Source organism: Bos indicus, chromosome 3 (genome assembly GCF_029378745.1).
Source record: "Bos indicus isolate NIAB-ARS_2022 breed Sahiwal x Tharparkar chromosome 3, NIAB-ARS_B.indTharparkar_mat_pri_1.0, whole genome shotgun sequence".
Lineage (NCBI taxonomy): Eukaryota > Metazoa > Chordata > Mammalia > Artiodactyla > Bovidae > Bos > Bos indicus.
The window spans coordinates 106,461,944-106,488,402 of record NC_091762.1 but is presented as its reverse complement, the minus strand read 5'-3'; the positions used below and the strand labels follow the sequence as shown (position 1 = coordinate 106,488,402).

General features: G+C 40.1%; 1 protein-coding gene across 1 annotated transcript in view; it reads right to left on the bottom strand.

Moving 5' to 3' along the window:
* The window catches only part of TRIT1 (tRNA isopentenyltransferase 1), a 44,852-nt gene that overhangs the window by 10,383 nt on the left and 8,010 nt on the right, over nucleotides 1-26,459 (bottom strand). Inside the window, exons 2-4 of the mRNA XM_019957758.2 lie at nucleotides 5,378-5,518; nucleotides 2,598-2,696; nucleotides 1,725-1,870 (exon numbers count right to left, since the gene is read on the bottom strand). Of these exons, the coding sequence (XP_019813317.2) occupies nucleotides 1,725-1,870; nucleotides 2,598-2,696; nucleotides 5,378-5,518 (386 nt within the window). The remainder of the gene's footprint in view (nucleotides 1-1,724; nucleotides 1,871-2,597; nucleotides 2,697-5,377; nucleotides 5,519-26,459) is intronic.

The window sequence follows — 26,459 nt, the reverse complement described above, 5'->3', positions numbered from 1 at the left end:
AATCATGTGCAGCCTTCCAAAGGGTAACCGTAACCAAAATCTTCAAGGAGAGGAGGGAGGGAGTTACAAGAGAAAAAATTTTCTAAAAAAGCTTAAAGGGCAGAGTGGATAATAGAGAAGGCTTAAGAAAACATTGATCTAGAACACTTATTTGAGTGGAGTATTTCATAACCCCTATCAATACCAAAGGTTGCTACAATATTTAAAGTGTATAAACATCCATATAGTAGATCCTCATTAGAGCCTCTACTCTGCCAGATATGGTGTCACCTCCAGCAATGCATAAAAACACACCTAAGTGGTGATCATATTGTAATGTATAGAAGTATCAAATCACTATGATGTGCACTAGCAATCAACACAGTGTTCTAGATCAATTATACTTCAAAACAAAAGAAAAAGAAATCAGATGTGTGGTTACCAGAGGCTGGGGTGGGAGAAGGGGGCACTGAATGAAGTCAGTCAAAAGATACAAGCCTCCAGTTACAGATAAGCAAGTACGAGGCATGTAATGTACAACATGATAAATAAAACTAACACTGTTGTAAGCTATAAATGAAAGTTAAGTGGGTGGCCTAAGAGTTCTCATAACAAGAGTTCTCATAACAAGAAAAATGTTTTTCTTTCTTATTTTCTATCTATATAAGTACACTAAACTTATCGTGGTAATAATGTAATGGTATTTGTAAAAATAATCATTACGCTGTATACTTTAAACTTATACAGTGCTGTATGTCAATTATATATTCAAGAAAACTGGAAGGAAAAAAGTAGGTGTAATAACTGATAAAATGAAGATGTGGTCAGAAGTGAACAGAATATGGAGTCAATGAAAATGCATATTTATGGAGGAAAAAATAAACCATCTAATACTAGGGAGGGAGGAAGAAAAACACACATAACACATGAGGCTTCAATTTCAAAATAACCTAAGAAAACATGGTTAATGAACTAAGATTATCTCTTTCTTCCCTTCAAGAAAGCCTCCATGTGTTAAGGTGAGCTGATCAATATAAGACAATTTATAAAACTCACCTCCAAAAAAAATAAATAAATCAAGTTATGGAAAAAAACAAAATTAAAACCTGCCTCCCAGTGGGCAGTGTGCTGGGGCAGAACTCAGCCACTGCTGTATGCCAGAAAAAATTTATATGAAAACTGTTATACAAGCAAAGATCAGATAGAAAATGAAGCAAGAGTACACAGGCCTTAGGGAACAGCTGCACTGTATTACGAATTTTACATGTGACAGCAAAGTAGGGTGCAACTATTAATTGAGGGAATTGGACTAAGGCAGTAACTCAGGGCCTCCTAACCTGCTGTCGGAGAAGGCAATGGCACCCCACTCCAGTACTCTTGCCTGGAAAATCCCATGGGCGGAGGAGCCTGGTGGGCTGCAGTCCATGGGGTTGCTAAGAGTTGGACACGACTGAGCGACTTCACTTTCACTTTTCACTTTCCTACATTGGAGAAGGAAATGGCAACCCACTCCAGTGTTCTTGCCTGGAGAATCCCAGGGATGGGGGAGCCTGGTGGGCTGCCGTCTATGGGGTCACACAGAGTCGGATACAACTGAAGTGACTTAGCAGTAACCTGCTGTGCTAGAACACATCAATCTCCACTAGATGCTATTACCAAACCTGTCTCGCCACCCAGGCACCCTGAAGAACTGACTGCCCTCTACCTCTCAAGGGGCTTGGGGTCAGTGGCCCCAGCCTTCTTACCTGGCCACTTTGCGCTTGTCATGTGGGTGCAGCTTGGCAGCCATTTCCGGGTCAACCTGGCTTAGGCGTTTGTGGAGAACATGGCCATCCTCCTTTTCAAGCTCGACTTTTCGGTCGATCACTTTCTCAGTGCCCATCTCCTGCGGCTATCAAACAAAGGCTTAGAGGTAAATTTAATTAAACAATTCAACAAACACTGATACCCTGTATGTGCCAGGCACTTTGGTTAAGTGTTAGGAACACAACCTAGATCAATCAGAAGGTCTTGCCATATAGTGAGAGATCATAAACAGAAAATCCCAACACACCACGGTAGTGCTATGAGGCCACAGCAAATAAAGAGAAAGAGGATCTACTGTCTAGGCAAGTACTCAGGTACACTGCTTCCTTGTCAGAAGTATGAGCTACCCTGACTAATACATCTATATTAACACATCCAGAAGTCTAGCTTCTCAACAAGTGTGATCCAAGAATGGACCAGAATTTCCAGCACATTATACTGAATAGTTTGCAAAGTCCCACCCTATGCAATACCACCTCTGTAAAAAAGGTTGATGTCAGGTATCTCCCTGACATACCGATTGTTACAGCCATGAAATGCTGAATCAGACTAACGTACTGTTAACTTACATGGTGATGCTAATTAGTCCACAGAGAAGCATCTTTCCCACATACAGCCCCTACCCTTAGGCCAGCCTAGGGGAGCACACTTCACATATGGAAATTGGCACTTGCTTCAGAATATTAGGTAGGAAAATTAGTACAGTTGCTGAGTATAAAAAATAGGCAAGAGTCAACTTTCCTCCCACTAAAATCAGCTGGCAAGAAAGAAGAACCCATTTCCTCATTGAACTATAAGGGAACTAAACATACCTTAGCATTGACAAGAACTTTCCAGAGCAGAGATTCGATGTAATAATTGGTTCCTCCCACGACAATAGGAATTTTATCTCGGGCAAATATATCTTCAATGTGAACGTTAAGAAAGACATCAAAATATTTACTATTAAGAAGAAAATGCTAACTCACTTGGAAGTAGGAGATAAGTAAGAAACCACATTCGTCATATTTTTGATACTAGTCTTCACTGTTTCTCACGAGTTCTCAGAATCATTTCCTATCAGTTCTGGAGAGATTTGCATAAACCAGAGACAGATGCATGATGGTAATTCCTTCCAGTTCTAGAACTTTCTAAGCCTTGCTACTCAAATTCAAAGCTTGCTTAGTATTCCAAATCAGCTTAACAAGCACAAGCCTAAAGAACTATCACAGAACCAAGTGTTAGCTGCTCAGGAAGCCACGAAAATGACATCCATTATGTGACTTTGCCTTCTAAGGCAAATTATGAGCTGGTAGCTCTAAGCCATGGTTCTTAGACTCAGTCAGTCTTCACCATTCTGGGGTAGTAGTATATATTTCACACTTGAAACTCTACCAGATGACCTGGGAAGCACAGGATGTAAAGACAAACAGATTTCAATTACCAGCTCCAACACTCGGCAAGTCATTCAAGCTATCTAAGCTTCAGCTTTCTTACCTATAAAATTCTCCTGAGTTCTTATGAGCATTACATGTGACAATGCAAATAAAACCCCTAAGACAATGCTGAAATACTTTTTTCTACTGAGTAAGCACTCAATTTACTTGTCATTATTGTTCTCATACCCCTGCTACTTGGAATTCTTCTCTTTAGAATCTCTGTTAAACAGATAATATCTACTTTAAGAGGAACTGTGCTTCTGAGGGTATCTGATAAAGAGACTTTCAACCTAGATAAAGACTCATTTATACATTTCTTCCCCTTGCCAGCCACTCTGTGGGCACAGAGAGATGACCTCTTTTCTATCAGAAACCCTCTACAAGAGGTTGGGGTAGGGTGGGGAGAAAGATGTTACCAGTCAAGGATTATAAGAAATATGTCCATTTTTTAAAAAGAGAAACAAATTGTATGTCCCCCCTTTAATTAAGTATAAGATTCTTCCTCCATAATGCATGGAACTACAACTTCATCATTTTCACTGCTGATACAGTACTTAAATAAACAAGGCACATTTTATATATTCTTCTCTAAGTAGGAACTTGGGTATTTATATGTTTTTGCTGTTAAGAGCAATAATGTTGTTAAAATGAGATCTATCACTTATCTCCTGGTATACTTGTGGCAAGGTTTCTTTAGGATAGAAACCTAGGAACTGTAATAGTTGAAATACACCCTTACCAATGGCTAGTGGCTAGCGTAAGTCACTCGGTCACGTCCGACTCTTTGTGACCCATGTACTATGGCCCTCCAGGTTCCTCTCTTCATGGAATTCTCTAGGCAAGAGTACTGAAGTGGGTTGCCATTTCCTTCTCCAGGGGATCTTCCCAACCCAGGGATCGATCCTGGGTCTCCTGCATTGCAAGTAGATTCTTTACTGTCTGAGCCACCAGGGAAGCTAGTATTCTTACCAATAAATTCTTGTATTGGTAATACAAGAATATATCCAAATCTAGCTATTTTCCTTAAAAAAAAAAAAAAAAGACTATTATGGGCATAGATGGTAGTGACAGCTGCTCAATGTGAATATACTTAAGACCACTGAACTGTACACTTATAAATGATAAATTTTATGTACATTTTAACACAATAAAAAAGAAAAAAATGAATTAAAAAAATTTTTTTAAAAGACTGTATCTACAAAGTCCTTCCCTACTCTAATCTCACATAACTACTCAATTGCATGTTATTTCATTTGTTTTAAAGTTTCAATAGGAAAAAAAAAAAGACATTTATTTAACTCTGAAATCCATCTGGAACTTATATCACATATAATAAGGACCTGATTTCACTTAAAAAAAAAATTAACTGCCCCAGGAAAAATTAATAACTACTGCATTATTTTTTCATTGTTTTGAAACGCCACCTTGATCATAAAATACATACATATATACATACATACATACAACTTCAAGTTGTATCTGGCTTTTCTTATCTGTGCTATAAATTTGTCTAGTATTATATAATTTTCATGCTATAACAATTATTATGACTTTTCAATATGTTTTAATGTATAGCAGTCCATATAGTAAAGGCAGTTTGGACATTAAAATATAAGGGCAGCCCTCCATGTTGTTCTTTTTTCCAAAATTTCTTTGGTGTTACCCAGAATTATTTTTTTCCTACTATAATCCCATTATATTTCTAAATTAATTTCTTGTCCCCATTTAAAGGATGGGAAACAAGCTCAGTGGGTAAATACTTTACCCAATGAAATGACATTTATATGGTCAAAAGAGGTAGTTCTAAAACTAGGACACAGATTTTCTGGTTCCTAAGTCAGTGTTCTCTCCACTAAAACAGTACTTTCCAAATTTTAATACGCCTATGAATCACTTGGGACTCTACTTAAATGCAGACTCTGATTCAGTAGGTCTAGAATGAGGCCCAAATCCAGCACTTCTGTAAGCTCCTAAGTGATGCTGACCCTGCAGTCTGAGGGCAAGATTCAGCAGCAAGGACACTGTATCTTTCAATCCGAAGAGTTCTAATGGGGATGCTGCTGTTGTCTTGGGTATCTCTGCTCAGGAGAAACTGTCAGTACAAAGAAAAGTTCTTTCTTGGCTTGGACTGCCATGCAGCCACCAAGCCTAGCTGCTGTCTCCCTGAAGGATATCAGAGCAGTTGCTTTGTTCCTGAAGTCCACCACTGTGTAATTCGTCACAAGAGGATCCACAAAGCTGATCATGTGGTGCTGGCACAGCCTCTGCTCTTGGGCAGAAACTTTATTGGTGATGATGTCGAGACCTTCATAAACCTAGGGGAAAGAAAATTAGCGTGAAAGTCATGTATTCCATAAGATGCACACCTTATGGGCAGAAATGATTGATGATCTATTGCTCGCTGCAGCCAAACACTTGACTGACCCAATCACCAGAGGAAATGTCTTCTAACCAGAGCACAGCCAGATGCACATAATCCAAAACAAAAGATGCAGAAGAAATCAGAACACTTTTTTTTTAATCAAATAGTGGTTACTAACTTAAACTTAAAGATAAAAAGTATATGTAAATTGGTGCCCAAATAAGAACTAACTCTGTAAGATTAACTGGAGGTTCTTTGGCCTGAACTCCGAGCCTTTAAAAGTGGGCAGGTTGCTTTATTTACTCTACTTATCACAAGTCTCCAGAAAGGTAACATGCTGTGTTGCACATAGTTCTACTTCAAATGCTTAGATATTTTTTGGATTTAAATGACTCTGAAAGATTTTCAGAATTTGTGTGAGACTGGCTCCATTTGTGGAGAAGTGGTCTATCTACAAAGATATATATAAAACGCACATATACACACTTTGAAGTCAAACCCCTAATACTGCTGAACTCTTAGCAGAAACACTGTGCCAAATTACTGCTTCAGGAGGTCAGCAAATACAATCTAAATACTCAGAGGCAATATCCTGTCTGTAAGCTCTTGATCTGCCAATTCAACTAAAAAGTTCAAGTGTACTTTTTCTAAATGCAAGGTCTCAGATGGAGAACAGATCTGAAAATACTAGTTTGAATATAGGGATGAATGCTTTAGATTAAATGTTCTCTCTGTAATCACTGATTCTACAGGGAGCACTGAATGAACAAATAATAAGTTCCATAGAGCCCACAAAGATGTTAAGAACGTTTTTTATCTCACATTTCCCTTTACTTAAATGGGTGTCAAGTAAGTACAACAATAAAGTATAATGGTTAAGGAGGAAGGACCCTGGCGCCAGGCTGCCTCAGATCAATTCCTAACTCTGCCACTTACTAGTTATTTGTACTTGGAGTAGTCAGTTTACAAATCTCTGTGTGCCTTAATGCTTCAGCAGTAAAATGAGGATAATAATATCTATCTTATACGGTTGTTGTGTAAATTAAATGAGTTAATACTTACTTAGTTTTTGCCTGTGCTTAGTTGCTCAGTCGTATCTGACCCTTTGTAACCCTGTGGACTGTAGCCCGCCAGGCTCCTCTGTCCATGGGGATTCTTGAGGCAAAAATACTGGAGTGGGTTGCCATGCCGTTCTCCAGGGGATCATCCCAACTCAGGGATCAAACCCAAGTCTCCCGCATTGCGGGTGGATTCTTTACCATCTGAGCCACCAGGGAAGCCCAAGAATCCTGGAATGGGTAGCCTATCCCTTCTCCAAGGGAACTTCCCGAACCAGGAATCAAATCGGGGTCTCCTGCATTGCAGGTGGATTCTTTACCAGCTGAAAATTCCATATAAAGGTCATTATATTACTACCATCTATATACTACTACAACAACAGAAGGAGAATGGACAGTAACTTCAGTGTCACTATCACTCTGAAGCCTCTGTGCTCTTAGCTACGGAGGTTACATAACGAACAAGGATATAAACTATCTTCAAACAAAAAGAAAATGGTTAATCAGTAAAACAGCACAAGAAAACATATAAACAGAGCCATAGAGAAAGAACTAGCTCTGCCTTTAACCCGTTTATCTGTGCCTGACAACAGAATGACGTTCTTACACCTGAGCACTGACGGAATCTTAAATTGTAGGGAGCTCTTTTCTTTGTATCTTGAACAAGACTTCCTTCAAAAGTTATAAAGTGCAGTAGCATATACTGGGATCTGCTGTGCAAGATAAGAAAACTATAGGAGAGAAAAAGAATGAATAATTGTTTGTTCCTCTCCTTTTCCCACAGCCTTTAATTGGCTCTGCTGTAGTTTAGATTTCAAACGACCCAATGTTAAAAGAATTTACACAACTTGATTTTGCCAGTAGAGGACTTCTGACTATAAGTAGATTCTCATTTTTAACACTGAGATTAACATTAAGGAAATGCACAGCTGCAAATGTATAATTACCAGCCCTTACCTCCAAAAAGGCCAAAATGTAAACACAGTCTCTACCAGCACATTCTATCAGATATGTAGATAAATTTGTAGATACATTTTCATCCTATATTCTGCTTTTAGGTATATTTTCTGGAGCCCCTTAAAACGGCCAATTTTAACAAACACACATATATAAATCAATCCCAGAATTAAACTCACCTTATTTGCTGAAGGCAGTGGCTACCTATTGTACTATTTATGGTATATACACAAAAGCCAACAAATATCAGGAAGAATAGTTTTAAATAACCAGAGTTCTTGCTCACAGAGTTAACAAACTAAAAACTGTAACGGAATCTTAGTTACCAATGTAAATTGTTATCTTTGAGCAACTTGTTAGTAATCCTTTGTCTCCTGTACCAGCAGATTAAAAGAAACTGAGCATAAAGATATGGGTGATACAAACAAGGTATCTGAAAAAAGAATTACTGTTAACATTTAGGTATAATATACTTTTATAGTATAAAAATATAGAATTTTTATTATATTTTTTACTGAATAATAATTGCCAACATCCGCTGGATCGTGGAAAAAGCAAGAGAGTTCCAGAAAAACATCTATTTCTGCTTTATTGACTATGCCAAAGCCTTTGACTGTGTGGATCACAATAAACTCTGGAAAATTCTGAAAGAGATGGGAATACCAGACCACCTGACCTGCCTCTTGAGAAATCTGTATGCAGGTCAGGAAGCAACAGTTAGAACTGGACATGGAACCACAGACTGGTTCCAAATAGAAAAAGGAGTACATCAAGGCTGTATATTGTCACCCTGCTTATTTAACTTATATGCAGAGTACATCATGAGAAACACTGGACTGGAAGAAACACAAGCTGGAATCAAAGATTGCCGGGAGAAATATCAATAACCTCACATATGCAGATGACACCACCCTTATGGAAGAAAGTGAAGAGGAACTAAAAAGCCTCTTGATGAAAGTGAAAGAGGAGAGTGAAGAAGTTGGCTTAAAGCTCAACATTCAGAAAACGAAGATCATGGCATCCAGTCCCACCACTTCATGGGAAATCGATGGGGAAACAGTGGAAACAGTGTCAGACTTTATTTTTTGGGCTCCAAAATTACTGCAGATGGTGAATGCAGCCATGAAATTAAAAGATGCTTACTCCTTGGAAGGAAAGTTATGACCAACCTAGATGGCATGTTCAAAAGCAGAGACATTACTTTGCCAACAAAGGTCCATCTAGTCAAGGCTATGGTTTTTCCTGTAGTCATGTATGGATGTGAGAGTTGGACTGTGAAGAAGGCTGAGCGCCGAAGAATTGATGCTTTTGAACTGTGGTGTTGGAGAAGACTCTTGAGAGTCCCTTGGACTGCAAGGAGATCCAACCAGTCCATTCTGAAGGGGATCAGCCCTGGGATTTCTTGGGAAGGAATGATGCTAAAGCTGAAACTCCAGTACTTTGGCTATCTCATGCAAAGAGCTGACTCATTGGAAAAGACTCTGATGCTGGGAGGGATTGGGGGCAGGAGGAAAAGGGGACAACAGAGGATGAGATGGCTGGATGGCATCACTGACTCGATGGACGTGAGTCTGAGTGAACTCCGGGAGTTGGTGATGGACAGGGCGGCCTGGTGTGCTGCGATTCATGGGGTCGCCAAGAGTCGGACACGACTGAGCGACTGAACTGAACTGAACGGTGTTTCTACATAGCAGTATGTAACATACTGAGGTATACAGTATATTAAAGTACTGCAAATGAAAGCATACGTCTTTAAAAAAAAGAGAAATTGAAGCTGTGTAGATAAAGGATTAGTGGTTGCCAGAGGCAGGGGTATGGGGTGTGCAAAATGGGTGAAGATAGTCAAAATATACAAACTTCCAGTTATAAAATAAGTAAGTCATGAGGATGTAATGTACAGCATAGTTAATAATAACTACTACTGCATATTAACAACTTGCTAAAGAGTAAATTTTGGCGTCCCTGGTGGCTCAGATGGTAAAGAATCTGCCTGCCAATGCAGGAGACCCAGGCTAGATCCCTGGGTCAGAAAGATCCTCTGAAGAAGGAAATGGAAACCCACTCCAATATTCTTGCCTGGAGAATTCCATAGACAGAGGAGCCTGGAGGCTACAGTCTATGGAGTCACAAAGAGTTGGACATGACTGAGTGACTTACACACACACACACAAAACAGTAAATTTTAAAGGTTCATCCCAAGAAAAATAATCTAACTATGAATGGTGACAGATGTTAACTACATTTGTCATGGTGATCATTTCACAATATACACAAACATCAAATCATTACATTGTTTAACTGGAACTAATATATATGTTGTATGAGAATATATTAGTTCAGTCGCTCAGTTGTGTCCGACTCTGCAACCCCATGAACTGCAGCACGCCAGGCCTCCCTGTCCATCACCAACTCCTGGAATTTACTCAAACTCATGTCCATTGAGTTGGTGATGCCATCCAACCATCTCATCCTCTGTTGTCCCCTTCTCCTCCTGCCTTCAATCTTTCCCAGCATCAAGGTCTTTTCAAATGAGTCAGTTCTTCGCATCAGGTAGACAAAGTATTGGAGTTTCAGCTTCAACATCAGTCCTTCCAATGAATATTCAGGACTGACTTCCTTTAGGATGGACTGGTTGAATCTCCTTGCATAAGAATATATATACCTCAATAAAAGAATTTTAGAAGTGATTCAAGGTAATGTTTAGGGCTTCCCTGGTGGCTCAGCAGTAAAGAATTTGCCTGCAATACAGGGGATGTGGGTTTGATCTCTGAGTTGGGAAGATCCTCTGAAGAAAGAAATGGCAACCCATTACAGTATTCCTGCCTGGGAAATCCCATGGACAGAGGAGCGTGGCAGGTTACAGTCCATGGGTTGCAAAAGAGTCAGACACAACTCAGCACTAAACAACAGCAAAGTTATGTATATAATGATGTTGCTTCACTCTTTTCCATTCTAATATGACTTTTGGCAGTTATTGATATGCTGTTAAAATTGTGTTTACAAATGACTATGCAGCTTGTGATCATAACTGTGTATTGCAAAATTTTACTCATGAATAAAATTGTTAACAAGCAAGAAGGCAAGGGTAGATGAAAAGCATAGGTAAAATATATCTATATTTGCACTGTACAAGAGCAAGAATGATGCTGAGAACATATTTGTTAATAAGACACAAGAGATATGAATCACGGAATCAAATACATGGCTATGACTCAAGTAAAATTCACAAACATTATTTATAGTAATAATATTGTTTTATGCTTTGTCTTTCACAGAGAAAAAGAAAGTTTATATATTATAAATCAACTATACTACTTCGATTTTTAAATTAATTAATTAAAGTTTATGATGACTGGTGTCTGAGTTCCAATAATGGGGGAGAAAGAGATTATCACTGGAACAAGACTAGCCAAGCTTTCACAATTATTGAGCACAGGTGACAGATACATGGGAGTTCAACTACTACTTGCTCTACTTTTTTATATCAGGAAATTTCTATAACAAAAAGACTCTTTCAAAAAACCTGGATGCACTTTATTAGGATGGTTATTATTAAAAAAAAAAAGTTGGTGAAGATGTAAAGAAATTAGAATCCCTGTACAATGCTGGTGGGACTATAAAATGATGCAGCTATGGAAAACAGTGTGGCAGTTCCTCAAAAAGTGGAAATATCATAAAAAAGTGAAAGTGACAGTCGCTTAGTCGTGTCCTACTCTTTGCAACCCCGGGTGGCAGCCCACCAGGCTCTTCTTCCAGAAATTCTCCAGGCAAGAATACTGGAGTAGGTAGCCATTCCCTTCTCCAGGGGATCTTCCCCACCCGGATTGAACCTGGGTCTCCTGCACTGCAAGTAGATTCTTTAGTGTCTGAGCCACCAGGGAAATGCCTGATTCAGCAATTTCACTTTTAGGTATGTACTCAACAGAACTGAACGCAGGGAGTTGAACAGACAGACACACACACACACACACACCCATGTTTACAGCAGCATTTTTCACAACAGCCAAAAGGTGAAAGCAACCCAAGTGTCCATCACAGATAAATGGATAAACAAGATGTGTCCTATATTTATTTACAAGGGAAGATTACTCAGCCTTAAAAAGAAAGGAAACTCTGACACTTGCTATAACATGTGTGTGAAGTCTCTTCAGTCATATCCAACTCTTTATAACCTTATAAACTGTAGCCTGCCAGGCTCCTCTGTCCATGGGATTCTCCAGGCAAGAATACTAAAGTGGGTTGCCACGCCCTCCTCCAGGAGATCTTCCCGACCCAGAGACCAAACTCGCATCTCTTACGTCTCCTGGTTTGGCAAGCAGGTTTTTTACCACTAGCACCAACATGGGTGAACCCCAAAGACATTATGTCAAGTGAAATAAGCCAGAACAAAAGGACAAATACTATATGATTCCATTTATTATATGACATATATCATATTACTAGATGATATATCGTCAAATTCTGAGACAAAGCAGAATGCTGGTTGCCAGAACAGTCCCTGTCATTCTGCCAGGGGCTTGGGGCAGAGAGGAATGGGAAGTCAATGTATAATGGGTACAAAATTTTAATCTGGGAAGAGGAAAAAAGTCCTGGAGATGGTGAATGATGATGGCTGCAGACCAATCTGAATGTGCTTAGGGCCACTGAAATGGTAAAATGGTAACTTCTTTGTTGTGTATATTTTCCCAATAACTTTAAAAAGGCTTGACAGAATTCAGACACAATGAGAAGCTAATGAATATTAGCAATACGATAAAATTTTCAAAGATTTGTTGGATTTTTCAATTCTTTTGAATATATAACCCAGAAGTAGAATTGCTGAATCATACAGCATTTTTCAAAATTATTGAGAAGGCTGGTAATGTTCTATTTCTTGAACTGAGTTGTGGTTACACAGGTATTTTTACTTGTTGATAATTTATTGAACTATGCAGTTATGAATTATGTGTTTTATGGTGTACATTATTTATCAATTAAAACCATACTGCTAGGCCAAAAAGTAAAACAGAGCAACATTTTATATATTTGCATTAAGGACAAACATGTAAACAAACCTGGAAACCAATCAGTTTTATAAATGTCACATTTGGTTCATATTACTGTAAATATCACAACTTATAATTTTATTACCTGCCTGGAAAGCATCATTCCACCAGAATAGGTCAGGTATGCAGCTGATTGCCTGACATTCTGCCTATCTCCCAGCTTTACCTATAGTTTCAGTGAAACTCTGAAACTACCTACAGCACAGTCAGCTCCAGGTGCTAGAAGAGCTAAAGGGATCTGTGTTATCTTTTAAAGCCAGCACATCACTCTGCTCCATTTCCCATTCTCCCATTGGACACCTGTGATCTGTCCTCACAGAAATGACTGGATATAATTTTTTTTTAATTTTTAAATAAAAATAAATAAAAGAAATGATGGGATAAAACGCTTCTCCACACAAATCAGATTTTGACAATACTAAGGGAACTTTGGCCTCTTTTTGAGGCCTGATAAATGAAATACTCTAAGAAACTGCAGGTTTAACCTACTTATCAAATTATCAACAAAACTGGCTTATCTCAGTAGACATTTACTGAGAGTGCACTATGAGCAAGACAATTTGCAAGATGTTAGGTGTGCAAAGACTTAGAAAAGGCCCTTGTCCTCAATCTCTCCTTGCTATTCTTTGGAATTCTACATTCAAATGGGTATAACTTTCCTTTTCTCTTTTGCTTTTCACTTCTCTTTTCACAGCTATTTGTAGGGCCTCCTCAGACAGCCATTTTACTTTTTTGCATTTCTTTTTCTTGGGGATGGTCTTGATCCCTGTCTCTAGTACAATGTCTCGAACCTCCAACCACAGTTCATCAGGCACTCTGTCTATCAGATCCAGTCCCTTAAATCTATTTCTCACTTCCACTGTATAATTGTAAGGGGTTTGATTTAGGTCATACCTGAATGGTCTAGTGGTTTTCCCTACTTTCTTCAATTTAAGTCTGAATTTGGCAATAAGGAGTTCATGATCTGAGCCACAGTCAGCTCCTGGTCTTGTTTTTGCTGACTGTGTAGAGCTTGTCCATCTTTGGCTGCAAAGAATATAATCAATCTGACTTTGGTGTTGGACATCTGGTGATGTCCATGTGTAGAGTCTTCTCTTGTGTTGTTGGAAGAAGGTGTTTGCTATGACCAGTGCGTTCTCTTGGCAAAACTCTACTAGCCTTTGCTCTGCTTCATTCTGTACTCCAAGGCCAAATGTGCTTGTTACTCCAGGTGTTTCTTGACTTCCTATTTTTGCATTTCAGTCCCCTATGATGAAAAGGACATCTTTTTTGGGTGTTAGTTCTAGAAGGTCTTGTAGTCTTCATAGAACTGTTCAACTGGGGATGTCTGGCATCGTCTAAAAACATTTTTAGTTGTCACAAATTGGTGGTGGGGGTGCCATCTAGTGGGTAGAGGCCAGGGATGCTGCCAAATACCCTTCGATACACAAGACAGCCCCTGCCTCCACAACAAAGAACCACCAAGCCCCCAAAGTGTCAAGAGTCTCAACGTTGAGAAACCAGATTCAGAGAAATTTCACCTTGGAGATACTCCTCCCCAGATCTGTACAGCCTAAGGTCCCCCTCCTTTAAGCTCCAATCTTTTGGGGCTGTCATGCTGTGGGGTGGCTCCAAGGAGTGTGCTAATCAGAAGAGGCACTGGGCAGATCCTGGAGCTCTGTCTGAGGGCCGGTTGGCTATGATGCACCAACACAGTTGTCTACAAGCAAAGGGAAAACACTGCCCCCAACCAGTTCGGTTCCATCCTCCAAGTTATCTTCCCCCTTCTGACTTCATTTACTTCCTAATCCAAATTATATGCTGAAATCCTTTCCTCACTTTCTCTGAAGGCATTTTCTTGCCTCTAGGGATTATACCTACCTTGAAAACCACAATCTTGGATTATGCGTTAATCTATAGTAACTATCCATCCATCTTCTCTGCTGGCTGATCCCCACTGCTCTGTGGATATCTCACTCACTCAGATCACTAGGAAACCCTGACTGCCAAATATAACATTTTTCTACTAAGCTCTCGAAACACATAATGGAAAATACAAAAATCTGATACACCCAAACTCTCCTTCATAAATCACCTCCTTTGAGACTTCAAATGGCACTGTCTCTTCCAGGTTTTCTTCCTATTCACAAGACCTTCCACTGATCTATTAGCAATGTCTGTCATGGGAAAAGGGGGCTCCCTCAGTGGCTCAAGGGTAAAGAATCCATCTGCAATACAGGAAATGCAGGTGACTCGGGTTCGATCCCTGGGTTGGGAAGATCCCCTGGAGGAGGAAATGGCAACTCAGCAGTATTCTTGCCAGGAAAATGCCATAGAGGAGCCTGGCAGGCTATAGTCCACAGGGTCACAGAGAGTCAGACACAACTGAGCTACTAAGCTTGTCATGGGAACAATACTGAGAAATGGCAGTCTTTACAGCATCTATCTGCCATTTCTATACTATAAACTTTCTCTGGGAGACCCCCAAGACCTCTATAACCATTTTTTGTGTGTGTTTTTAACTCCCAAAATCCTATCTACAATCTAGTTCTCTCTCATGATGTACATTTAACTCCCTCGCAGACATTTCCATCATCAGTGAGAGCTATAAAATACAGTATTGACGTGGTTAACAGTAAGGACTCTAGATCTGATTGCCAGGATTTAAATCATGGCTTCACAACTTACTAGCTATGTAACCTTGGCCAAGGTATATAACCTCTCTGTGCCTCACATTCCTTATTTATAAAGTAAGTGAAAATCACTCAATCATGTCCAACTCTTTGCAACCCCATGGGCTATACAATCCATGGAATTCTCCAGGTCAGAATACTGGAGTGGGTAGTCGTTCCCTTCTCCAGGGGATCTCCCCAACCCTGGATTGAACCGGGGCCTCTTGCATTGCAGGAGAATTCTTTACCATCTGAGCCAACAGAGTAGCCCAAGAATACTGGAGTGGGTAGCCTATCCCTTTTCCAGCAGATCTTCCCAACCATGGGATTGAACCGGGGTCTCCTGCATTGCAGGCTGATTCTTTACTAGCTGAGCTATCAGGGAAGCCCCATTTATAAAGGAACTGCTACTGCTAAGTCACTTCAGTCGTGTCCGACTCTGTGCGACCCCATAGACGGCAGCCCACCAGGCTCCCCGTCCCTGGGATTCTCCAGGCAAGAACGCTGGAGTGGGTTGCCATTTCCTTCTCCAATGCAGGAAAGTGAAAAATGAAAGTGAAGTCGCTCAGTCGTGTCCGACTCTTAGCGACCCCATGGACTGCAGCCTACCAGGCTCCTCCACCCATGGGATTTTCCAGGCAGGAGTACTGGAGTGGGGTGCCAGATAACCTTAAATCTAACCTCAAAGGATTATTGTAAAAATTAAATAAATGATACAGTAAAGCACATGGAATAGGCCACCCTATAGGAAGCAGCAATACAAAGCTATCATCATCTTTATCACCACCCCAAGCAGGCGCCTGAAACCTGCTATGTCCAAAACTGACCTCCTTACCTTTCTACCCATACCTGAGTGAACCACCCAATCACAGTAAAAACTAAATGATCCTAGTATCTCTCTCTCTCATTTCTAATCTCCCTCAAGTTCTATCCATATGAGTTCCTAAAATTATCTCAAAGCTTACCACTATCACATTGCCCACTGCCATTATCAACTGAAGGCTTTATGATTTCTCAACTGAACTGTTCCATCAGCTTCCTCATTGATCTTCCTTCCTTTAGGGTATAACCCCTCCAATTTAGTACACACTGTAGCCAGTGATTTTTCTAAAATGAAAATCTGGTCTCATGAGCCCCCAAACTCTTTAGCATCACCTCTGATGAAAGCCTGCTTTGAGATCTCTCCCCAGTTCTCCCCAATCTGTGCCTGTCCTCCATGCTCCCACATTTACCTCTATCACAGAACTTCTTGTACATGAGAAATGCATCGATCTCCTCCACTAAACTACAAGTTCTGAGGGAAGACTGTATTTTATCTCTAGTTCCAACATGTAGCACAGTGTCTAATACGTGGCATATATTCAATGGATACTCCGGGCTGGAAGTATAGAGTGCTAGATTTTATACTAAAGTTATGCTGCCTCATTTCACCAGTGAGGAAACAGAAATGTAGACACATTAGGCAATCTGCCCAAAGTCACCCAGCTATTTAGTGGCAGAGACAAACTGTGAATCCATGTCTTCTTACTTCACAGTCAGTGTTATTTTCCTGCTGCTGCTGCTGCTAAGTCACTTCAGTCGTGTCCGACTCTGTGCGACCCCACAGACGGCAGCCCACCAGGCTCCCCCGTCCCTGGGATTCTCCAGGCAAGAACACTGGAGTGGGTTGCCATTTCCTTCTCCAATGTATGAAAGCAAAAGTGAAAGTGAAGTCGCTCAGTCGTGTCCGACTCCTAGCGACCCTATGGACTGCAGCCCACCAGGCCCCTCCGTCCATGGGATTTTCCAGGCAAGAGTACTGGAGTGGGTTGCCATTGCCTTCTCTATGTTGCTAATCTCTGCTCCACACAAACTAGCTTTGTGAATTTGGAAAGTCAGTTTTTATTCCTGGAACCTCAAGTTCCTCACATCTAGCAACGCTTCTAGTTCTAATAGCCTAAGTTTCAAGAAAAGTTTTGGCACAGAGGGTGAAAGGAAAACAAAAGTTTTTTAAGATGTTGACACTCAATAGAAAGGGGATTTTCTTTTTTAATTAAAGTAATTTGAATTTGGTTATTCAGCTGAAGAGATGTTGAAGAGTAGACAAAAGGTCAGTCTCTTGGCTAATTTTTCTTTCTTAATAAAATGATAACTTTTAAAATAACTTACACTTTACTAGATTAGAAACAATGAATTAGCCGCAGGAATATCACGGCAGGCAACTACTTCTTTTAGCTTTGTTTAGCAGAGATCCAACTGCAAACATGCTGAATAAATCAGACAGATTAAGATGCCTCGAAAGTAGGAGAACCAGTACCTTGACATGTTTAGTCAGTCTGGTAATAGAAGTGGTTTGAAATTTATAGTGCCACGGATGGCTTTTACTTTCCTATAGAGATCTCTCTTCAAAGAAAAAGGGACTAGAATCACCATGATTATCAAATTAAAAGTGCACACATAATATGTATGTGATGTATTCTTTCAGCAAATCTATCTTTGTTGTTGTTATTCAGTCACTAAGTCGTGTCTGAATCTTTGAGACCCCATGAACTGCAACACGCCAGGCTTCCCTGTCCTTCACTATCCCCCAGAGCTTGCTCAAACTCATGTCCATTGAATCAGTGATGCCATCCAACCATCTCATCCTCTGCTGCCCCCTTTCTCCTTTTGCCCTCAATCTTTCCCAGCATAAGGTTCTCTTCCAATGAGTCGGCTCTTTGCATCACATGGCCAAAGTATTGAAGCTTCAGCTTCAGCATCAGTCCTTCCAATGAATATTCAGGCCTGATTTCCTTCAGGATTGACTGGTTTGATCTCCTTGCAGTCCAAGGGCCTCTCAAGAGTCTTTTCCAACACCACAGTTCAAAAGGACCAATTCTTTGGTGCTCAGCCTTCTTTATGGTCTAATTCTCACATCCATACATGACTACTAGAAAAACCATAGCTCTTAAAAAAAAAAAAAAAAAAAACCATAGCTCTGACTATATAGACCTTTGTCGGCAAAGTGCTATCTCTGCTTTTTAATACAATGTCTAATCAATCTTACTTGGTGGCAACAAGCATCTGAAACATTTTGACATCTAATAAATACAGAGAGATCAGAACAAAGAATGCAAAATTAGCACATACTTTAAGTGAAAATATGAGAAATTTTGCAATGCAGAGCCTTTGCAGTGGGTGCTTAGAAGTCCACCTGCAAACACTGATGAAGCATGGATACAAGGAAATTCAGACATAACATAACCAGTCTAATCACCTGAACTTTTATACTGAGAATACGAGGCTCAGAGAGCAACCCTGGCCACATAACTGACGGCAGGGGAGGTAGGACTAAAGCAGGGTGCTTTGCCTATAACCCAAGCAGTTTCTGCTGCCTTTTGGCAGTGGGGGGGGGGGGGGGGGGGGGGGGAGAACCATGACACATGGCATGCACAATCTTAGTTCCTCAACCAGAGATCAAACTGCAGCGGAAGCACAGTCTTAAGCACCAGACTGCCAGGGAAGTCCCCTCTGCTGCCTCTTATCAGTAGAATTTTTATCCTCATTTGACCCTAGTCTGTTTGCTTGCCTGAAGTAATGAATTTCTACTGAGGTGAAATTAAATTTGAGAAGCTGAGGAGAAAACAGTTACCATACACTGAACCCCTTCAAAGTTTTCAAGAGGAAACATGATAGGGCCTCCCTGGGAGTCCAGCAGTTGGAATCCACCTAGCAATGCAGGGAACACCTGTTCGATCCCTGATCCGGGAAGATGAGCCACACGCTGTGGAGCAGCTAAGCCCGTGCACCACAACCACCGAGCCCGAGTTCTAGAGCCTGTGTGCCGCAACCACTGAAGACCGCACACCTCGAGCCCGTGCTCCGCAACAAGAGAAGCCACTCCAAAGAGAAGCCTGCGCACCGCAACCAGAAAGAGCAGCGCCACTCACCGCAACTGGAGGAGGCAACAAAGACCCAGCGCAGCCCAAAGTTAAGAAAGAAAGAGTAAGTGTGACAGAAAGCTAGAAATAGACACACAGACAATGCCATATGAATATAGTGCTAAGACAGAAACAAAAGGGCTGGTTTAAGAGAAGAAAACAGAGTTAATGATAAAGCTTCTATTCTGTGGTCATCTTTACAGCCTCAAGATTGGCCCACTCTTGATGGCTTCACTGATACTTCTTCTAAGGATGGAGAATAATAGCTGAGGTGCTCCATTATTTGGAGGTGTATGTCTAAGGCAGGGAGAGGAGCGTAGCACACTGGATCCAGAAAATCCAGGTTCAAACCTGGCTCTACCACCCAGTGGTAGCCTTCATGTGGCAGGTTTAGTCTCTAATTTCTCTTTGCCTCAAGTTTGCCTCTGTAAAATGGGGATAAAAACAGCACCTACACTCCTTGCTGGGTTATTCTGAGGAATAGAGTTAATACATGCAAAGTGTTTAGAACTGTGCCAGACAGATGGTAAGCAGCACACACAATACTCGGTATCTATATTTTCCTTGGCTTTTTGTGGTGAGATCCCTGACTAGGGTTTGAAAGAACAGAACTGCAGAGCACCAGAGCTGAAAGGGGTTTCAGACACTGTGACAAATAGATACTGTATGGCCCACAAAGCGTAAAATATTTACTATCTGGACTTAAACAGTTTGCCGATCCCTGATCTGATCCGATCAGTTTCCCCTCCCTAACACAGCCAAGAGGAAATTAAAGCCTAGAGAGCAGTAGGAACTTTCCAAGGTTATATATACAGTGGTTAGTGACAAAGCTGGGACTAAAACCCAGTTTTCCCAGTAAATAAAACTGCCTACCAGGCTAAATGGGCTTCCCTGATGACTCAGTGGTAAAGAATCTGCCTGCCAACAATGCAGGAGACTGGGGTTCAATCTCTGGTCTGGGAGGATCCCCTGGAGAAGGAAATGGCAACCCACTTCAGTATTCTTGCCTGGGAAATCCCAAGGAAAGAGGAATCTGGCAGGCTACATTCCATGGGGTCACAAAGAGTCACACACGACTTAGCAACTGAACAACAACAACCAGGGTAAAATAAATGAGCAAATGAAGACCTCAGAGTAAAAACCAGGACTGTAAGTCAGGAGAGAATACTGGCTCCTGAAAAGTTAGGCAATCACGTAATCTGAATCAACAGAATTTACTGACTACCGTAAGCCCATGCATCAGCATTTTTTTAATGCTCTCTGGGTGATTTCAAAGAACAGCTGAAGGTGACAACCACTGTTCCAAGTATTGTGCTAGGCAGCAAGATGTGGAAAAAAGAGAGAGAGAAAGGAAAGTAGCTAACCAAAGGTATGCAGACCTAAGTAAGCCTGGACAATGCAGGATCATCTACATGAGACTCCAAGACGAGAGTAACAGGCAGAGTGAAGGCAAGGAGGCCCTGGATGTATTTTCATTTACACTAGAGAATCAACATCTTTTATTCACATCTGTAAATTCCAACAGCTCAATGGATTATCAACTTCAGTCATGAACTCTTTCTAAAAGAATGTTAAAGCTAACTTGTACTCCTAAAACGTGTACAAGAATATACAAATTAAAAGCCTTCATATACAAAAAAAATCATAAAAGTCAAAAGACAAATGACCAACTGAAAAAATATTTTCAATTCATGAGACTGAACAAATCAATAAACACAAAAATGAAAACCGCTATATAGAAGTAAGCACAAGAGATATTGAACAGGAAATTCAAAAAAGAAACAGACAAATGGGCAAGGCACCCTTGAAAAGACAATTTATCTCAAAATGAAATTTAAATAAAATCTATTTGTTGTCCACCAGACTGACAACCATGAAAAAGGTGGATAACACACAGAATTGCAAGGGTAAGGGGAAATAGACATAGCACAGGTAAACTTCATTGAAAGCAGTCTGGCAATGTGTGTATACTCACGGCTGATTGACACTGTGTGTGGCAAAAATGGCAAAAGCCAACACAATACTGTAAAGCAATTATGCTCCAATTAAAAATTTTTAAAAACTGATAACAAGAGAAAAAAATGTAATGTGTGCAACTCAAACAAAAAACAACAGACCCAATTTAAAAATGAGCAAAGGACCTGAACAGACATTTCTCCAAAGACGATACATGAATAGCCTACGAACACACGAAAAGATGTCCAACAGTCACTAGGGAAGTGGAAACCCAAACCACAGTGAGATACTACTTTTCGATCCACTAGGGTGGCCACCATCTTTTTTAAGGTCAGTGTTGGAGAAGACGTGGAGAAACTGAGGCCTTCATACATTGATAGTGGGAATGCAAAATGATATAGCCACTGTGTAAAACAGTTTGGCAATTCCTCAAAAAGCTACAGAATTACCACATAACCCAGCAATTGTACTCCAATCCTAGGTATATTCCCAAATAATTTAAAACAGATACTCAAATAACAGGTAAACCTATGTTCACAGCAGCAGTATTCACAAGAGCCTCAAGGTGCTAACGTCCATCAGTAGATGGATAAACTGTGATCTATCCATACACTGGGATATCTATTCAACCATAAAAAGAAATGAAGCACCAACACATGCTACAATCAGTGTAAGTGAAAGCAGTCAGACAGGGTCATGTGTTATATATCCCATTTATACAAAATATCCAAAACAGGTAAAATCTATCTGCTCCTAGATAAAATCCATCTGTTCCTAGATACAATCTATCTGGGAACTAAAAGCAGACTGGTGGCTCCCCGGTGCTGGGGGAAAGGGACACTCAAAAGTAATGGCTTAATGGTTATGGGGTTTTCTTTCAGGGTGATGGAAATGTTTCAGAACTAGATAGAGGTACACTGTGAATGTATTAAGTGCCAATAAATTATTATTATTTTTTTTTTGGCTGCACCTCAAGGCATGCAGGACCTTAGTTCCCCAACCTGGGATCAAACTAATGTCCTCTGCAGTGGACGTGTGGTGTCTTAACCACTGGACCACCAGGAAAAGTCCCTGAATTTTTCATTTTAAAATAGTTAATATTACATTAATTTAACCTCAATAAGAAAAATTTAAGTACCTCCTCTAATAAAGCTCTTAGAAAACTGGAAGAAAGTAACATGTGCACCCACCCTCCCATCTGGCAATCCCGTTCCAGAAATTTACCCTGAGAGAGAATTACACAAATAGGAAGAGATGTGTGTGCAAAGATGTTCGTCTCAGCATCATTTATTAAGCAAAAAACACAAACAAACCCAAAATTCAACTTCTTAAATGTCCTTCAGAAGAAACATGGTTAAGTAAATTACGATACGCCTATGAAATGGAATACCACACAGAGACCAAAAACAATAATGTAGAAAGTTGTGCAGCTCACATTATCTAATCTCACGACCTGTTATAAAGGTACAGTAACTAAAGACAAAGCGATACCGGCAAAAGAGCAGACAAACAGATCAATGGAACAGAACAGAGGCCCCAGAAGTAGACTCACAAAGACAGTCAACTGGTCTTTGACAAAGGTGCAAAGGCAATTCAACGGAGAAAGAATCGTCTTTCAATATCAGATCTGGTTCAACTGGACACCCATACATATCTCAGAACCCTATATAAAATTCAAAGTAAATCACAGGTCTAAATGTAAAATGAAAAGCCGTAAAACTCACGTGTGTTTGTGTGTGTATATATATGTATGTGTGTGTGTGTGTTGTATATATAAACTTCTTTTTTAAAGAACAGGAGAAAAATTAGCATGTCTATGAGTTGGCAATGCGTTAGTGTTTTTTTTTTTGTCTTGCTTTTTTTTCTTTTTGGTCGGGTCCCCTGCTTATGTAATCTCAGTTCACAGACCAGGGACTGAACCTGGAGCCATGGCAGTGAAAGCACCAAGTCCTAACCACTGGATTGCCAAGAACTCCCTGCAGTGAGTTTTTAATATATGACACCAAAGACACAATCCACAGAAGAAAAAATAGATGCACTGGACTTAATGAAGATATAAAACTGTTCTGTGAAAGACACTGAAAAGAATGAAAAAATAAGATACAGACTAGAAGAAAATATTTGCAAATAACATTCTATATAAAGGATTTGTACTCAAAATACATTTTTTAAAAACCTCCTAAAATTCAACAATTAGACAGCCCCTCCCAAAAAGAGATCAGACAGATATTTCACCAAAGATATATGGAGAGAGCAAATAAACATATGAAAAGATGTTCAACATCATTAACCTTTAGGGGAATTTGAATTAACCACAATGAGATTCCAGTACACGCCTCTTGGAACTGTTAAAATTAAAAGCGACAACAATACCAAATGCCGAAAGAATGCAAAGAAACAAAAATTTTCATTCACTGCTGGTAGAAATACAAAATGGTAGAGTCATTTTGACCCAGTCCTGTAAAGTTAAATCATTACCTATGTTTATAATAGCTTTCTCTAAACTGGAAATTCAGATGGCGTTTCATAGATGAAAGGACACATAATGTACAATGGAATAATACTGAACAATAAAGAGAAACAGACTCATGTAACTACACGGAAGAATTTTAAACGTATTTTGCTAAGTGAAAAAAGTCAGACCATGGACTTCTCTGGTGGGCCAGTGGTTAAGACTCTACACTTCCACTGCAGAGGGCCTGGGTTTGACCCCTGTTTGGGAAACTGAGATCCCACATGCTACCACATGGCCAAAAAAAAAAAAAGGTCAGACCCCAAAGGTTGAGTACTGTATGACTCCACATATATGACCTTCTAGAAAGGCAAAACACAGGTGGAAAACAGATCAGTGGCTGCCAAAAATCGGTGTAGGTAGAGGAGGTGACCACAAAGAGGACACACAGGCCATTTTTAGTGAACAAAGCGGCTCAGCATATCTGATGGCAGACACCCGACTCTCTCCATTTGCAAAACCCAAAGAACTGCACACAAAAATGAATGTACTCTACCATATGCAAACTTAAAAATAATACTAACCAGAATGACTGAGGAACCAGGACAGAGTGCAGTCTGCAATAAATGAATCTAATTATATTACAGATGTATCACATAATCTCACTGAAGGGGGAGGAGGGGAGTTGACCTAAATAACTTTGAAAAACAATGTTATGGCTAGATACTATATGGCTAAAATGGCAAAATGAACTATATACACACATTATACTCTAGTTGGTAAATTTGTTTCTCACAGGATTAACTAGTTAAACTATTTTACAGGTTGTACAAAAAAATAAAATATTTGATTAAAAGGAGAGCCAGGTTTATTACTCTGAGGAAGAAGTCACAAATAACAAGAAGGAAAGATCAGAATAAAACCTGTGGTGGAAAAGAGTCAGAGATATCAGTATAAACTCAAGTTTATTTTAACATCTACATAGATAGATACAGAAATAAACATAGATATTTGGGTATGCATGAATTAGTGTATGTACATATGTTGCCTAGCTTTTCCCATTGAAGGGACTAGAAGCAATGATATCCTAGTAGCAACAAGCACAATTAGCACCCAGTACTTTGTATCTGAATACCACTCACCAGTAAAAGGAACCAAGGCTCCTCGGAAAAATGGCTGATTCTAGAACTGAAACAGGACAAACGTAAAGATGAAAGCATCTTGCAGTGCCAGAAAGTAAGAAAGTGCTAAACAAATACAGCCCATGCCAAAGGATGCTAGCATCAACATGAAACAGCACCCAATAATCAAAGCTGAAACAGTCTGAACAGTAAAATAAATAACTCAGTACAGGATTATGGCAGAAAGCAAAGAGGAACTAAAGAACCTGTTGACGAAGGTGAAAGAAGAGAGTGAAAAAGCTAGCTTAAAACCCAACATTCAAAAAACAAAGATCATGGCATCCAGTCCCATCACTTCATGGCAAATAAATGTGAAAACTACGGAAAGTGACAGACTTTATTTTAAGGGGCTCCAAAATCACTGCAGATGGTGACTGCAGCCATGAGATTAAAAGATGCTTGCTCCTTGGCAGAAAAGCTATGACCAACCTAGACAGTATATTAAAAAGCAGAGACATTACTTACCAACAAAGGTCCATATAGTCAAAGCTATGGTTTTTACAATAGTCATGTATGGATGTGAGAGTTGGACCATAAAGAAGGCTGAGCACTGAAGAATTGATGCTTTTGAACTGTGGTGTTGAAGAAGACTCTTAGGAGTCCTTTGGACTGCAAGGAGATCCAACCAGTCCATCCTGAAGGAAATCAAGCCTGAACATTCACTGGAAGGACTAATGCTGAAGCTGAAGCCCCAGTACTTTGGCCATGTGATGCGAAGAGCCGACTCATTAGAAAAGACCCTGATGCTGGGAAAGACTGAAGGCAGGAGGAGAAGGGGATTATAGAGGAGAAGGTTGGATGGCATCACTGACTCAATGGACATGAGTTTGAGCAAGCTCCGGAAGATGGTGATGGACAGGGAAGCTTGGTGTGCTCCAGTCCATGGGATCGCAAAGAGTTGGACATGGGCTATCTTTGACATCCCTGTGTAAATCTATAGTTACTTCAAAATTTAAAAGCTAACAATAATGTAGAACAGGGTTTCTCAACCTCAGTACACTATATTGACATTTGGGGCCAGGTAAACCCTTTTTGGGAGGAGCTGTTTTAAGTATGGTAGGATGTTCTACAGCATTCCTGGCTTCTGCCCACCAGATGCCAGGAACCCACCTTTTCATTTGTTAGAACCGAAAATGTCTCCAGAGATTGTCAAGTGTCCCCTGGGGTGGGGGTGGGAGGGTAAATTTCCCCAGATTGAGACCACTGATACAAAGTTATATACATTAACACATAAAGAAAACTGTAACACATTGTTAAGGGTGGGGGGGGGGGGCAAAATACAGAGCAGCATGAAATGTATGAGTCAACTTATATTAAAAAGAATCACATGAATGAACCTGAGGTTAGGCTAAGTGAAATAAGCAAGTCACAAAAAAGACAAATATCATATGATTCCGCTTATATAAAACAGTAGTCATCAATAACCTCAGATATGCAGATGACACCACCCTTATGGCAGAAAGTGAAGAGGAACTAAAAAGCCTCTTGATGAAAGTGAAAGAGGAGAGTGAAAAAGTTGGCTTAAAGCTCAACATTCAGAAAACAAAGATCATGGCACCTGGTCCAGTCACTTCATGGGAAATAGATGGGGAAACAGTGGAAACAGTGTCAGACTTCATTTTTCTGGGCTCCAAAATCACTGCAGATGGTGACTGCAGCCATGAAACTAAAAGACGCTTACTCCTTGGAAGAAAA